At 39.3% G+C, this 15883-nt stretch overlaps 1 protein-coding gene across 5 annotated transcripts in view; it reads right to left on the bottom strand.

Annotated features, from left to right (window-relative positions):
* Positions 1-15883, bottom strand: part of PTPN5 (protein tyrosine phosphatase non-receptor type 5) — a 90221-nt gene that overhangs the window by 25263 nt on the left and 49075 nt on the right. For all 5 annotated transcript variants that reach the window (XM_054066715.1, XM_054066713.1, XM_054066714.1 and 2 more), the window contains 6 exons: positions 14831-15012; positions 13809-13928; positions 11897-11980; positions 6500-6738; positions 3512-3701; positions 530-614 (listed from right to left, as the gene is read on the bottom strand). In XM_054066715.1, the coding sequence (XP_053922690.1) occupies positions 530-614; positions 3512-3701; positions 6500-6738; positions 11897-11980; positions 13809-13928; positions 14831-14992 (880 nt within the window). In that variant the 5' untranslated portion in view covers positions 14993-15012. The remainder of the gene's footprint in view (positions 1-529; positions 615-3511; positions 3702-6499; positions 6739-11896; positions 11981-13808; positions 13929-14830; positions 15013-15883) is intronic.

A 15883-nucleotide genomic window follows, 5' to 3' on the forward strand; every position in this document is an offset into this window, starting at 1 on the left:
AAACTTATACTCCTGGCTTTAAACAAAAATAGTATAATAGGAAAGAGAAAGCTTTTGATTTTCTATATCATCTTAATGCTATCAGGCCAAATTCCAATATTCTCAGTCTGCATTTGAAGCATGATTCTGAGAAAAACATCAGTCAGGAAAATAACATAGCTAGAATCCAGTTCTTATAAAGAGTTTAATCAAAGAAACCATTAAGTCACATCTGAATAAACACACCAAGTTCTTGGGTAGAATTTTTAAGCAGCAGCAAATGATACAGTTCTAAAGACTTAAAAAGACTTTAGACTTTAAGTCTAAAGACTTAAAAACCCAAGTGCTGCTGATGTTCAGTGAATCTTAGGTTCTTAATGCTCTGTATCTCTTTTGAAATCTGATTCACGCTGTGAAGCCGTGTTGCTGTTTCATCAATATGGCCTTTGGACAATACATGGTACTTATCACTCTTGATACATTCTGGAAAGGAACTGGAAAGGTGGAACAAACCATCCCGCCTTAGTGACCTGGAAAGCAGGAAACTTACTTGGGAGAATTGTTTTGTAGCGATTCTTACGCACTAAGCCTGGAATATCATATTCCTTTGGATCCACAAAGTTCATTGGAATTTCCTGTTAAAAAAAAAACAGAACAAAAAACCCACAAACCACAGTTGGTAATATTATTAGATTCGCAAAAGGAGTAAGAAACCCAAGCCCATTACATCCTGCCTGTGAGGGAAGCAAAGTGATGCAGTCAACTGAGACTTATGGTACAGTACATCTAGCAATTTACCACCAAAATATGATTGATGTTTCCTTGTACTGTCACAGGCTTTCTTTTCTGAAATCCTTAGTATGAAAATGCTCATAGTGACTAATTAATTGAGTAATATATGCAATGGTATTATGTTAGCTCTTAATGTTATTAGAGCTGAATTGCAAGTGTAGGCACAGAACTAAGCAAAAGGTGGTATGTAAGACACCGTGCTCCAAAAGAGATGGACCTCATACACCATCCTTTCTGACCCACACTCCTTCTTCCTCTCTGAGGGTGGAAGGAATAATTTGCTAGTGACTCTCATCAGCAACAAATTATGCTACACAGACTGGCATACTGACCCAACTCTGTGGAGCCAGGGGAGTGTCACTCTTTTTGCTCACTACACTTTAAAGGCCCACGGGTAAGGAGAACAAGCAGGTGTTCAGAGATTATCCTCTCTACAGTACTGACCCAACAAACACACAAAGATGGAGGGGCTTCTTACTCTCTGCTGCTCATCCCCTGCAAGTAAGTAGCCAACGCACGGCAGGAAAAAGCAGGAACCTTCTACCAACCAGAGTCAGTAGGCATGTGATGAGATGGGATGTGCCAATTAGGCTCAGCAGAGAAAGTGCTCATGGGAACTTGGGAGCACAGCTGGTCATCTCCACTGCTGCACGCTGGATTTGAAAGGCCAGTACTGGACATACTGGTAATGGGAGTCATGGTTGAGTAAGACAAGCCTCTGCCTGGGAAAAAAATTAAGGTGAGCAGAGCTATGTTAAACTCTGGAGCTTTAGAAGACTATCCGTATTCTGTCTCTTACACAGCACTGAGTGTACTGTTGGGCTTAATCGGAGGCAATTAATAGTAAAAACACTTTATTCAAGTAGTATCCCATTAATCTGGTGAACTGAATGGTAACAAAACCTTCCTGTTTTCCTCAATTGCTACTTGGTATTTAGTCACACAAACACTTGTTGGACCAAGCTCCATGGTCCGTCTTTGGGACTTAGTCATTCACTGCTCAAACAATTTCTTGGTGAAATCAACAGGACTTCTGTCTGAGTGAAAATTCTGAAGAATTAAGAATTTCAGCACTTAGCCCTGCAAGTGACATCCCCACTGACTTTTCTTCCAAAATGAAACACAGCTGCTTACTTTATTGTGGATCTGGACTTTGAAAACCAAGTAGGTTAGGCAGACTGAAAATAAATGATGCAGAGTTAGCTGGTGATAACTGGTCCATTGTGATTACACAGCATTTTTAACTACACTTCTCCAGTTTTCATTAAAGGATGAAAATGTCTTGGGATAATTTGGCTGTTGAATGATTTTTCTGAACAACAGGAAAACTAATTCAAAATCTCTCAGAGAAATGAAACATTTTTTTCCTACTTCTAACATTATTTTCTTTGCTTGAAAGCTACAGTGCACCTGAGAGACTGATAAAACTGTCTGTGGACTTGTTCAGTCAATTCAGACATTCACTAAGCAAACATTTCCTCTCTAGAATAGCAAGAGATGCTTTACTTTAAAAGAACCAGGACTTGCCTACACAAAAAAAGCTTTTCTTCAACTTGTACAGCACTAAGTGAATTAAGGATCACAGATATCTGCATATCCTTCTGTGCTTGTAAAGTGAAACCAAACTCTGAAATTGCACAGGGAAGGAGGACAGCAAGTGATAGTCCAAATGTTACTCCTGCCCTTTCAGACTCTTGGAGGTGATAAAGAGGACAGGCTGAAAGGGCTGATAGGTTGCAGAACACCATCTTTTTCCTGCTCTGACGAGATTCCATGCTTAAGAGAATATTTGACTTGGCAGCATTAATTTCAGTAGCCTCTTGATCACATCTCTGAAATACACAAGCACGCAAAGACTGTGCCCTGGTTACCTCCATCTTGTGCAGGAATTTACAACCCTGCCTAGAACACACAACACTCACAGCCTCTGCAGCATTTTTCTTGCCTTTTTTTTTTTTTTTTGCCAGATATAATAAACACGACAACGCTTACCAGGGGGACACTCAAGCAGTTAACGATGAGACTCACAGAATGCAAAGCTCTGAAAAGACAGTGTACTCACTACACAAAAATGTATCTGGCCTTTATCCTAAACTTTTTATAAATCCTATTTTCAACTGCTCACTTCATCTGGGTAAGTATATCTTTTTCCAAAACAGGGCAAAGAATTTTTTTCTCCCAAAGCAACATTGGATACAGTGTGCCAAGGAAACGCACTTCAGAATCTTAGAAGCAACTGACAGAACAGCTTACAACTAGTAAATAATTTTTGTGCGGACAAAACCCCAGCAAGACTTATTTTCTGTGGCTCCTGCTGAGTGACACTGCCATCCTGTGCTTTAGATATCTGAAGATCATTCAGGACTGGAAAGTAACTCCATGTCAAGCATTCAACAGCAAAGAGTACACACTTGGACTGATTTTTATCCTTAGGGCAACTCCAGACACATCTCAAGAAGTTATATCTACAGAAAATTTTGCTTTCCTTCTGTATTATAGTGAAAAAGCTTGATTTTTTTGTTAAAAATAGCATGCCAACAGGAAAAAAACAAAAAACAAACCACCTGTGAAAACAAAGCTTTTTTTTTTTTTTGTTGCCAGAACCATTTCTCTAGTTTTTAAGCAACAATATCACTGAAGCATTTGGACATCGTAATTTCAAGGGATGATTAATTTCAGAATCACATTAAACACTTCAATGATGGGAGTTTGAACACACTAATTTTAAGCAGATACTCACAAAGAACTCTGCCTGGAGTATGAAAGGATCCAGTGCCTTCTTGTGCAGTTCCTCTTCAGTAAGGATGTTCGATGCTGTCTGGAGGTATTCTTGGGCTGACTGTTCCCGTGGAGACATGATATAGCCAAAACCTTGCTCAGAACAGCCTGGGGTACACATATCCAGTGTGAGTGAAACATTTGAGCCTCTCCTGCAAAACAGAGCAACTGAAGTTTGCTTACAACAGAACAGACTGACCTGTCATTGTCAGCAATGGACACAGTCCCAACAACGAATTAATAGCAACTTGTGTGCATATTTGTCATCAGCTGTGAAAGCCGGGTGATGCTTCTTGCGTAGACAAGATCAGTAGATGATTTTGTACACATATAAGAATGCCAACACTTTTGAAGCGTTGACTGTAGTGAGGTAACTGTATACTTTGTCACCTAAATAACAACAACCTGCTTGTCAAAGGTACCAAGCAGGTAAATGCAGGAAAGTTTTCATACCTGTGTAAATCAGACCATATTTTTTTTGATGCCTAAATATGGACTGACATTTCAGACGTGATAGGTGAAAATCCCGGTCTTAGCTTTTGTCAGACCAGACCCTACTGAATGACCATTTATTAGTAGCACAGACAACATCATTGGGGTAAGATCTTGGGATAAACCTTACTGGTTCAACATTAATAAAAACATGAGAAGCCAACCATTACAGTGAATAACATTTCTGTCTGAAAAACCTTCTTTCCACAGCAGTACCTCAACAAGAAGAGTAAAATGCAGGTTGTGATATTTTAACAGTTACATTAAAAAGAGATGCTGTTAAGTGTAGAATTTTTAATGCCATGCAACAAAAGAAAAAAAGTCAAAATGACTTATATTGTTTATTGAATACAGTTTTAAAGCCTTTCTGAGCCTCTATCTATCTCATGTGTCACAGACAAAATAAGATCCAAACGCCATCAGTATTTAAAATCTTTAACATATAAAACTGCACAATACATCCACCCAGTTAGCCTGTTCTTGCTGACTCTCTACAGGCAAAATTTAGTTAGGTGTTTGCAGGAAAAACTATGTAAACATGCAGGCATGATCAGCTCACAGAGCAGACAGTATAAGTCATTACTTGGACCACAGCCCTTTTCTGGATTCAGGTGTTTTTCCAAAAGAATGTGCAGCCAGCCTCCTGCTATGACTCACAGTCACGGGGAAATGAATTTGGATGAAACATGACCACTAGTGGTAGATACTGAATCTTTAATGACAACTTTCAAAACATTTTGGTGCTACCCTCCTGTCTGCTGTTAAACAGCTACTACATTCCTCCTCAGGAACTGGGGCATTTGATAAGAAATGGTTTTCATCCTTTTAAAGTAGAAGGGGCTGCATACTTAAAGATAGTTCTTCTGCATGAGGAAAAAAGATTGTTTCTTAAGAGTAACATTCAGTGCTGTTAGAAGTTAGCTAGTGACTTCTCTTCTAATGGTGTAGATGGTTAAAAAAAGAGAGGTAAGTGAGATGGAGATGCAGAAAGAGTGCAAAGAAGGATAGGTAGGTAATCCAATACAACACCAAAGGAAAAGTGATCAATGTTTGATGTAAATGGAATCTGTCAGAACACAACTCACACCCAAAATGATGTCTGGCTTCTCAAGCATACATGTATGTTGAAATAAGTTTATTTTACATTTTAAGTGCACATGTTCTATCTAGTAAAAGCAACTGCTTTCACTTTCCCATCTCTACTTTTTTGACAGTTATTTTTTAATTGTAATTCTTTACCTGAACCAATTGATATTCCCCAACTGATATTCCCCATTTCTCTTGAAACACTAAGTAGCTTTCCTCCAGGCTAACGGTTACCTGAGAATAGATGTCACCATCTTTTAAAATGAGAGAGATGGAATAAAATCAAGGATCTGAAAAGCACAGATGATTGATGCATTTCAAGCCCAATCTTGCCCATAATGACAAACAATGGCAAAACTCACTGACAGCAGCAGGTTCAGGAACAAGTCCAGAGGTTACTGCAATCTCATATATAAAGTAGAATATAACAGTAAAAGGTAGCACATTTTAAGATAAATGTTGTAACTAAGAGTAACATGAGAAAAAAAAATTCTGAACTCAGAGACAGCAAATTAAAAGTCTCTTCTGTAACACTCCCTTTTGCTGTGTGATGTGGAGCTTTGGAAATTCATCAACATGCTTTTTTAAAATCTAAGTTCTGCCCTTTGTTTTAGGTTTTAGATATGAGAATCAACTATGGTTAGCTCCCCAATTAAGCTTGAAAACCATGAAATAAAGAAAGGTGATATTTTGCTGTGTTGGACCTTCCAATAACCTCATTCTTATTCATAACATAATCACCTTTGCGGAACTTCTTCACAGGATTTCTACCATCAAGATGTTTGTGGCATTTCACTAAGAAAATCGAAAGAAAAACCATAAAAAGATCTTCCTATTGTCTTAAAACCACGTTTTCCCAGATGTGAATCTCTCTGAGAAGCTCCATTGCCCTGATGGTTCAAGGAGTGAACACCAGCTCACCCTGAAGTTTCATTACTGGGTTAATTTTAAAAGAATTAAATTACTTTTGTACTAATCCATTTATATGAGAATTATTGCAGACTACCACTTGTCCTACAGTTCGCCTTTGGAGAAAGGACTAATCCTCTAGCACGAGTGACAGGAAAAAAACTAACAAAGTCGTCTTTCAGAGGTAAAAGCTTTCATTGCCCTAGAGTGGATTTAATGCTACACAGTTGCCATCTGATCAAACAGGAATGGATATTTCAAAGGAAAAAAAAGATTTTAATGTTTTTGGCTAATATATTTATATTTACAACTGGACTGAAATAAGAGAGGAAATTAGGCACGTGCTTGTTTTTTCAAAATCACATTTTAAATTGACATTCATGAAAGCAATGAAGCTTCCTACTAGACTCAGTACTCCTAAATCCATAAAATCTAGGACCCCTATTAATCACATCTACCCTACCTTTCTTGCAAGCCCACGGACTTAACCGTTAGAGTAGCCGGATCTGTCTCCGCTTTAATGTCCATTACGCAGTCAAAGACCGGAGTCTCTGGTACAGGATCCAAATCTAGGAAGTCATCCTCATTTTTATCCTCTGTCCACTCCGAGTATGTGAAGGAAGGCTGTCGACTCACAGATTGGCGTCTGTCCTCTTGTAGTGGAAAGGAGAGGTCTGGACGGGCTCTGAGTAGATGCCAAAACTGAAGAAAACAAACATTTAAAAAAGCCTTCTGCTGGTTGTCAGCCCTTTCGTGCAGGCTAGAGAATGGGTCTTTAGGGCAGCATCCCAGCTTACTACAGTGTATTAGAATTGGAGTGTATTGAACACGACAGGAATGTTCCATGCAGGAGTAGCTTTGTGGTACATGTACATGGTACAGAATTCAGATCTACCCATTCAAACCTGCTTTCAGCAACAGAGGTTTCCACAGAGCTGGCCAGGCTTAACTCAGGGATACAGTGGAAGCAAAATGTGCTTGTGACCATCACATGCAAGCCAACGTGGTATCACTGTCCTTTTGTTCATTTCTTAACTTTCCTAGGCTTGTTTACAAAAGGAAAACCTACTACGCTATTTTATAAATCATACCTCTCCTGACTTAGTGGCTTTCCATCTAAAATTTAGATATGGATGGGTTAAGAAAAGTAAACATAATTTTCCTGAACTATGCATCTTTGATAATACAGCAACTGTACCCTGAATTCATGTATAAACGAAACATTTTTTAAAGAGGCCTTGATTTTCATGCATCTGGTTTTGAGGCTCAGAATGGCCATACGAGTTTCTGGCCAGTGGCAAAGCCTGTTTTGTAATCTAATTACCTGATTTAAACATGGTACAGACATTAAATAACGAGTCTGGTGAAGTTCTAGTACATAAATATTCAAGTTTGTAATACAAACTGATGAAGGGTTTAAAACAGCATGAATCTAAAAAATTACTGTATTGTACTGGCTTGCATGGATGCTGTGGCAGACTAGATCATTTGGTGATTGTATCAGTAGATTGTTTAATCTTCCACACATGCCTCAGTTAAAAATTTCAAGTCCACCTCTGAATTTCATGATCTGGAACCTTAGGCCAATTTGATCTCTCTAGCATTGAGCTAGGAGCAGTACAACTCAGGCTGAATGGTATAAAAACTATACTGCACCATCATGTATCCTTTCAAGGCTAAGAAGAACAGATTGCATTTTCTAAAGTAAAGCTTCTTCTGTCCTTCTCTGGTTTTTAAATGGACAGCTGAATTTACAAAAAAAGTGCCATTAAAAAAGGTCAGCTTCATCTTTCTAGATTACTAAACAACATTAGCTTGTAGAGGATTCTAAACAACAATTTTCCTGTGCCTATGTGTCTTCATGTACTTTCAGTTCTCTGAGAAAGAATGAAAGGAAGGGAAACAAGTTTTCATTTCTGTCCATAGTGAGCTTTAGCAAGTATTAGACTCTCACAAAGGAACAGTATTTGTCAGTTTCTTCATACAAAACATTTCTTCTTTGGTTTCAGTTAATCTGAGTATACAAAAATCACATAAGCAAATGTAGGAACAAGATTATTAGACTTCTATTTTATACAAATTTGGGGCCAAATCTGAATCAAGGTTATCCTACATAGCTGGCCTGTTAGATGACAAGCAAGAAGCTTGAGGATATAATTCTGTTTTCATTCCTCAAGACTACTTCTAGACTCCAGCAGTCCCATGGTTCTTTCACATAATGCAAGACTGTAATAGCTGAATAGTTCACAGTGTAAATTACCTGCTCAACACCTTTGTACTGCTGGAGAGTGCTGTTGTTACTAAAATCAAAGCTGGTATGGTGGCACAGGATTGATTTTACTGATGAGTTAACCCAGTGTAAATCTAAAGGAATAAAAAGTTCACCCTAGAAACAAAGCAGCTTTTCTTTAAATCAAAGTACGTGTGTGGTAAATAAGGAGCTACCCAAGACACTGGAAAAAATTAAGTTACACTTAAAAGTGATGGGGTTAAACTAAATGATGGAAAAAGTTTACTATGAAAATCTGTTCAGAAGGATTAGACAGCTTTATGCTGGTTCTTTGCAGCTGCTGGGGGCTTAAAACACCATTGATATGAGGAAGAAAACAGACCACATCACTAGTGCAAGCCTCAAGCACTCTATCCAGCCTTTTATTTTCACTGTGATTGCTAACCTCCCAACACGTTCTGGCACCTGAGTATTCTCAGAAAAGTGCCTCAAACATTAGCTGAGGTCTGACCTCCCAAAAAAATTTGCTCTACTTGTGCTAGAGTCACAAATTCCCCAAGACAGTAATCAGCGTGACTTTAGCACACACCACACAGTCTCTCTTCTCTTGGTATCACAACTGAGAATCCATCTGATTATCATTTCTCAACTTTCTGTTGTCAACCAGGCTGAATTTCTAGATAGAATTCTTACTGCTTAGCTCCATCACTACATAATTTTCAAAGTTCTGCTAATGACTATATTACACCTTATTCCCTAAATACTCATAGAAGCAGATGTCTTCAAATTGCAAAGCAGCATGACCTAGGCTGCACCAAAAGAAGTGTTGCTGGCAGGCTGAGGGAGGCACTTCTGCCCCTGTACTCTGCTCTGGTGAGACTTCACCTGGAGTACTGCGTTCAGCTCTGGAACCCTCAGCTCAGGAAAGCCATGGACCTGTTGGAGTGGGTCCAAAGGAGGGCCACAAAGATGATCAGAGGATTGAAATACCTCTCCTATGAGGAGAGGCTGAAAGAGTTGTGATTGTTTAGAGTATAGAAGGCTCTGGAGAGACCTTATTGTGGCCTTTCAATACTTAATGGAGGCTTATAAGAAAAAGATGGGGACAAACTTCTTAGTGGGGCCTATTACGATAGGACAAGGGGTAATGGTTTTAAACTAAAAGAGGGTAGATTCAGACTAGATATAAGGAAGAAATCTTTTACGCTGAGCGTGGTGAAACATTGGAACAGGTTGCCCAGAGAGGTGGTAGATGCCCCATCCCTGGAAACATTCAAGGTCAGGTTGGATAGGGCTCTGAGCAATCTGCTCTGGTTGAAGATGTCCCTGCTTACAGCAGCAAGGTTGGACTAGATGGCTTTTAAATATTCCTTCCAACCCAAACCATTCTATGATTCTATATATCAGCCAGTAAGGTATATGATTCTATATATCAGCCTAGGAAAGACAAGGCTCGTGCTCTCTCTAAACAGCCTTTCATTCCTACTGCTGCTGCTAGAGAGAACATACCAGGCAAGATGAACCACAGGTCTGACCTACAGGATCACTTATATTCTGGTTCTCTGTGACTTGTCCAGAGAACAGGACGTCACACAGAGACATTTATGCCTTCACTCTAGCTGGGAGATCATTCACACAGTATCACAGAAATATAAACCAGCGCAAGCTTGACTGGAAACTGTGGTAAAACTGTTTTCTGTACAGAAATTTTAACAAACACTTAATAATGGGCAGAGTCCACTCTCATCTACACTGGTATAAGTGTTCACTTGCGAGGAGTTATTATATAGGCAAAGCAGCTCAAAATGAGATCAGAATCTTTGGGCACAGAGAGCTTTCATTTAAAGTTATTTTTGTGTAAGAATGGGTCAGCAATAAAACATTTCCATCTAGCAACAACCAGGTTGGATATGCAGAAAAATCTCACCCCCGCTATTTTGATTTCCAGCTCAGAATGTTTTGCTACAAAATTACCTGGAATTCACACAGTTCATCACAATTCTCAGATGTCCCATTTTTGTTCTTTAGTATTTACAATTACAAAATCAACAGAAGTTTGTTTTGAAAACAAAATTCACCTGGATAAGGAATGGCAGCATCAAAAAAGCAGAAAATTGTACTAAGCGGGGCTAACTTCCTTGTCTACATCAATGATCACAATAACAGTGGCATTAACACTAATTACTTTGCCTTGTAAATGGTTTTTACATGCACATTTACCCAATACATTAAACAGAAGATTTTGCCACTGTGCTGCCTCTGAGTAAACTTAACCATAGTATGTAATATGATAAACTTCCTGCCAGGGAGTGCGACAAGCAAATCAAAAGAGGTATTATTCCCCTTTCATTGGCACTGATGCAGCTGCACCTTGAACACTGTGTCCGATTTTAGGCCTTCCAGTTTAAAACAGACAAGGAAAAACTGGAGTGCAGCCAGTGGAGGGATATGAGGAGGTCAGGGGTCTGGAGCACATGACTTTTTAAAAAGGTGGAGGGAACTGGGCTTATTCAGCCTGGCAAAGAGGAGGATAGGGTGATCTAACAGCAGCCTGCAAGTACTTCAGAGCAGCTCCAGAGATGATGCAGCCAGGCCCTTCTTGGTTGTGTCAGCTGATACTATAAGGGAAAACAGCCACAAGCAGCAGGAATTCAGCTCATTCAGCTTTAGGAAATTCAAATCAGACATCAGGAAAAAATTCTTTCCCCAATTCTTTCCCCCAGCAGTTGTGGCACAGGTACCCAAAGAGATGACACAGCTCCTCTCCCATGAAGGTTTTGAAAAGCTGTGTAGAAAAATGCACAGCTGACCTTATCACGTGTTGGCAACAGCAGTCTCCAGAAGTCCCTTCCCACCAACAGTTCCATGATTCTATGATGTACTTCATTATACTGTGCATTACTCAAATGCACGTACTTAGTAGAGCTTCAGCTCCCTGAGCTGCCTGAAGTTTACTGTTGTAAGGACAGGAGTTCCACCTGCAATTTCAGTAACTGCATTCTCACTCTAACAGAACAGTATACAGGGGTATTAAAAGCCCTGTTCAATTAGAGCTCCTTAAAAAGAAAGAATTCGCCCTAGCTTTCCCATATAGCACACACCTTTGTGCTAGTTACATAATCAATACTGAAACACGCTATCTTCCTCCCGCTTCCAAACAACTGAGAGCCAACTAGATTAACTGTAGTCATGCCACTAATCTTGTTCTGCAGTCGGAGCCTTGGCCTACATTTACAAGGGTATTACATTCACAAGTACACTGATGCTCTGGAACAGCTCTGCCACTTAAGTCAATGGATGCTCTGTAAGCAATTCAGAAGGGAGCAGTATTGGATGGTCCCATTACTGGACCACATCCCTTCTATTTAAGTGAAAATAATTTGCCCAGCTGTGATTGAAAAGAATAGAAACCATCAGTGTAATCTCCAATTCATCAAGAAATTACGTAAGGGTAAATGTAGTTGTGATTCCTCCACGTAAAGCAAGCAGATATTAGATAGAAATAGCCCCAAAGACACTGCTTTATAATCACCTTGAACATAACATCAACAACTTCAGGTAAATTAGACATCTTACTAAAAAATCACCGAAAAAGGGCATGAATATCATCTGCACAGTGTTATAACTTACCAGAGATCCTACAAATAACAGTCCTAGAGAAGCTAAAGACAGCAAGACATATGATACCACAATGGTCCCAATTCTAGTCAGGTCCTGTGAAACAACAGAATTGACAATGATTCATAAAGTGTTTAGGGGCACAGTACAGTGTTTGCATGCATGTTCTTGGCAAACTGTGTATTCATTCTTAGATTTTCCGTGTAGATTTAGGCCTTGTCCATGAAAAAGCCACTACCACCAGCAAAAAAATTATCAGGCTTTGGAGAAGACTGAAACTGAAACAGTCTTTTAAGCCCCAGGATCTCAGGAGGTCTAAAACCCAGATTTCACTGTGTAAAGAAACAGGAAATGCTTCCTACCCTTATGCACTGCTAAAACAGAGTTCTGGATCCACAATTCAATTTTGCAGCCTGGACCCATGCTTCATTGCCACAGTATAAAATCACACTGACGGAGACAAAGAGCTTTGAAGAAAGTTTTGAACTGTTTCTGTGTTTGTGGCTTCTTACATAAAACCCAGCCACAGAGGACTTTTCTACACTTTCTGTGAATTACCATCAGGTTCATTCACAGCACTGGCAGTGAAATTCACTCCAATGCCTTAGTCATATTTAAGTAGTTGAGAGTTCAGCCTACTCTCAGTAGTAGGTGCAAAAATAAAATTTTAATGGGCTGCAGTGGGCAAGGAATTTTACTCTGTTCCTGACCCATTTGCACAGCCTAGGAGAAATTCCCAGTTAAGAGCTTTCATTTTCTTATTTTAATGTCATAAGATTTCTTTGCCTTTACTGTTTTCAAGTCTAAATTTGCACTGTGATTAGTGCTATAGTAAACAGTCCTCAAAGACAGGCATGATCATCTGCAGAGAGTCATAATTGGGGTGTTCTTGTATTGCATTCTAGGAATCAGTTTCCTGAGCACTCAACACTTAGTTTAAATCAAGATTCTATAAATCAAGGATTTTTTTGTAGGGAACAATTTGTTAAAGATTGACCCACTGCTAATAAGATACAAGGAATGCTCTATCTAGAGCTCCAATTGTGCTTAATAAATCCAACTGAGAAAGGCCAAAGAAAAAGTGTTTCTTTCAGACAAACAAAAGAGCAGGTGACATGCAGCTCATAAACATCGTTAAGTGAACACAGAAAACAGTCTTCACTGTACTTCAGCCACAAGAGGCACTGAGTCAGATTTCTATTTGTACTGCATAGCCTCTGCTACAAAGATTATGTACAATTTATCTAAACATTCTGATAGCAAATATATTTCACCTGATTTCTGAAAGTAGCTGCTCACCATTTAATTAATCTTCTGTCCACAGTAGAGAAATCTGCACTGGGTATAATTATCTCAGCAATTTATCAGATGAATCATACTGGTATACGTGTCACTATGTCATGGTGAGAAGCCAAGCAATTTTAGTGGGGTAGCTTTGTAGATATAATTGAATCTGTACACCTAATACACCTGAAATACTTTTACTGCACATAAATATACACTAAACACTCAACAAAAATAGAATTCTGTGACTGAATATGTTGTGATTTGCAGGTTGATCCATTCTTCCAGAATTTAAGCTTCTATCCACTCTAACAGATTAAGTTTTAGCTCTCTCTTTACTGTGGACTAAACCTTACTGGGCTGATTTCTTATTGCTTTCTTTCATTTGCAACCGTTTACACATTATGCAAAATCTGCTGTGCTGATCTAACATCATAACCAAAAATTCAGCCCTGTATCTTGAAGATAAAATATGGATCTGTTTTCAGAAAACTCTTCTCACGATTTCAAGATGCACAGACAACACAGCAGCCACTACATTACATGAAGTATACGTGTATTATACTTTTAATCAGAAGAGGTATTAGAAGCACCCCCAAGGCTACTGACTCTATAATCAGAGAGGAGTATAGGGACTTACCTCCCCTTGATCTGACAAAAACTGTTTAAATGGGGTAAGCAAGTAAGACAGCAGGTCAAAGGCATTCTGAGCTGCTGGGATGGTCCCATAAATGCTGCACCAGAGCATCATGCAGAGAAGCTGTGCAATCAATCAGAAAATACATAACGAGCATCTGTCATTATACAAACATTCAAGACTGCATAATTAACTAATGTAGTTCTCATTGATTTAATGTTGATCACAATTTTTGCTTTAAGAAGTCAGGCATTTCTAGGCTTTAGTTTAATAAGAATAAAAAGACTGAAGGCTAAATGCTCAGCTCCCATTAACTAGATGTGTATCGCTAAATTAAGCAGGGTTACTTGGATCTACACTAGCAGAAGATCTGCCTGTAGTAGCCTGTATATTGAAAACACAACAGATTCCTCCGACTTCTGAACTTTCAGCATTATTATTTTTAACTGGAAATGTAATGAACTTCATATGTAATTACAAGAATATTAAGGCCTATCTTACACTATGCAAAGCTTTCACAAACTGCCATGTTCACACAGGTATGCCTATAAACAGATATACACACACGAAGAAGCATTTCATTTGAAACTCTTAAGGTTGCTGCATACACCACAGGTGTGACATACAACTAAAAAAGCAACAATGCTAAATGGAATGACCACAGAGAGAGATACACCCTCTTTTGTGATCATGCAGGGCACACTGTAACTTCAAAGGATACACTTCCCAAACAATTTTTTCAACAAGACAGTTATTTATGCCCATACATATCAGCTCCAGAAGATGGATTTGTAGGGAGAGGGGTCATTCCGCAAAGCAGGCATTTGCAGAGGGGCTGGGAATGGGATGGGAGTCTGGGACAACAAAAAACAGGAGCTGTTTGCAAAGCAAGGCTGTGAGAGGTCACTGCAGAAATGAGGGGATGTTCACTGCTACATCTACAATGAATGAGAAGGAAATCTCGCAAGCCAACAAAGCTTAAAAGAAGAGTCCCAGCATTTCAAAGCCATGACAAGCTGCCTTACCAGGATCTGTGAGAGGACAAACAGATACATGCTGTCTCCAGGCATTAATCCATTCCACCGGGCAGCCCAGCCAAGTAGTGCCGTTTTCTGGGAGGTTTTCAGGGACTGCTCCTTCCTGTTCAGCTGTCCTTGCTGTCCTTCAGCTTCATCCACTGACTCCATAACAGCTGGACTGCAAAGACCTTCACATGAAAATGACATGTGCAAGGAATGAATACTATGCAACCCTGCAGCCACCGCAGAGCCTGCAAGGACTATTGTTTTCCTAGAGACAATGGTTACCTCTCAGTTCTGCATCAGTAAGCACAGCTCAGGATTGTGAGCATCACACTCTATTAGTGCAGCTGTATTCACCTGCCTTCGTCAGAAAAAAGTAAGTGTGGGTGGATAAATTATTTTCCCTTTCTTTCCGGAGGTGCAGATTCTGGGCTTTGTTGTTAATAAATTCTCATTTATATCACTGCACCTTTTCTTTTTTACTTTGTAAAAGAAACCATCTGTGCCATTTCCTGGCTCCACATTTCCCAGCTACATGGTGGTAGGGAACCCATTTTGTCCCTCCTTGCCTCAATGTCTCTATTTCCTCTTATTGTCTGCTTTGTCTAATTTGATTATAAATTTCTGAGGTAGAGATTAGAGGTATAATTTCATGTTATACATCTGCATAGCGCTCAAGGGCTCTGAATTTTGTCTGAGTGTCCTAAGGCACTAATAAAATAGCCTTTATTCCAATAACCTACTTCTTGGATTAATTCATACTCAAGAGCTATTTAATAATGTTGTAATGCTATTCCATTCAGTGGAAATACACACTGGAGTGACTAGTTCCTCAGTAACAGAATTTCGAACAGAGTGTGTAGATATAAATTAATTTACAAGCTAAAAGAAGTAAAAGATCAGACTCATTTGATGTATGTGTTCCTGATTTACATCCTTCTACATGAGGAAAGCCCCAAAGTAGTCCTGTGTACAACACTGTAGCCTTTGGCTTAAGCCAGCCACCCCTACAGGAAACGCTACAGTGACAGTCCTTCCACAGTTAGCTAAGGTCAA

This window comes from Cuculus canorus, chromosome 5 (genome assembly GCF_017976375.1).
Source record: "Cuculus canorus isolate bCucCan1 chromosome 5, bCucCan1.pri, whole genome shotgun sequence".
NCBI lineage: Eukaryota > Metazoa > Chordata > Aves > Cuculiformes > Cuculidae > Cuculus > Cuculus canorus.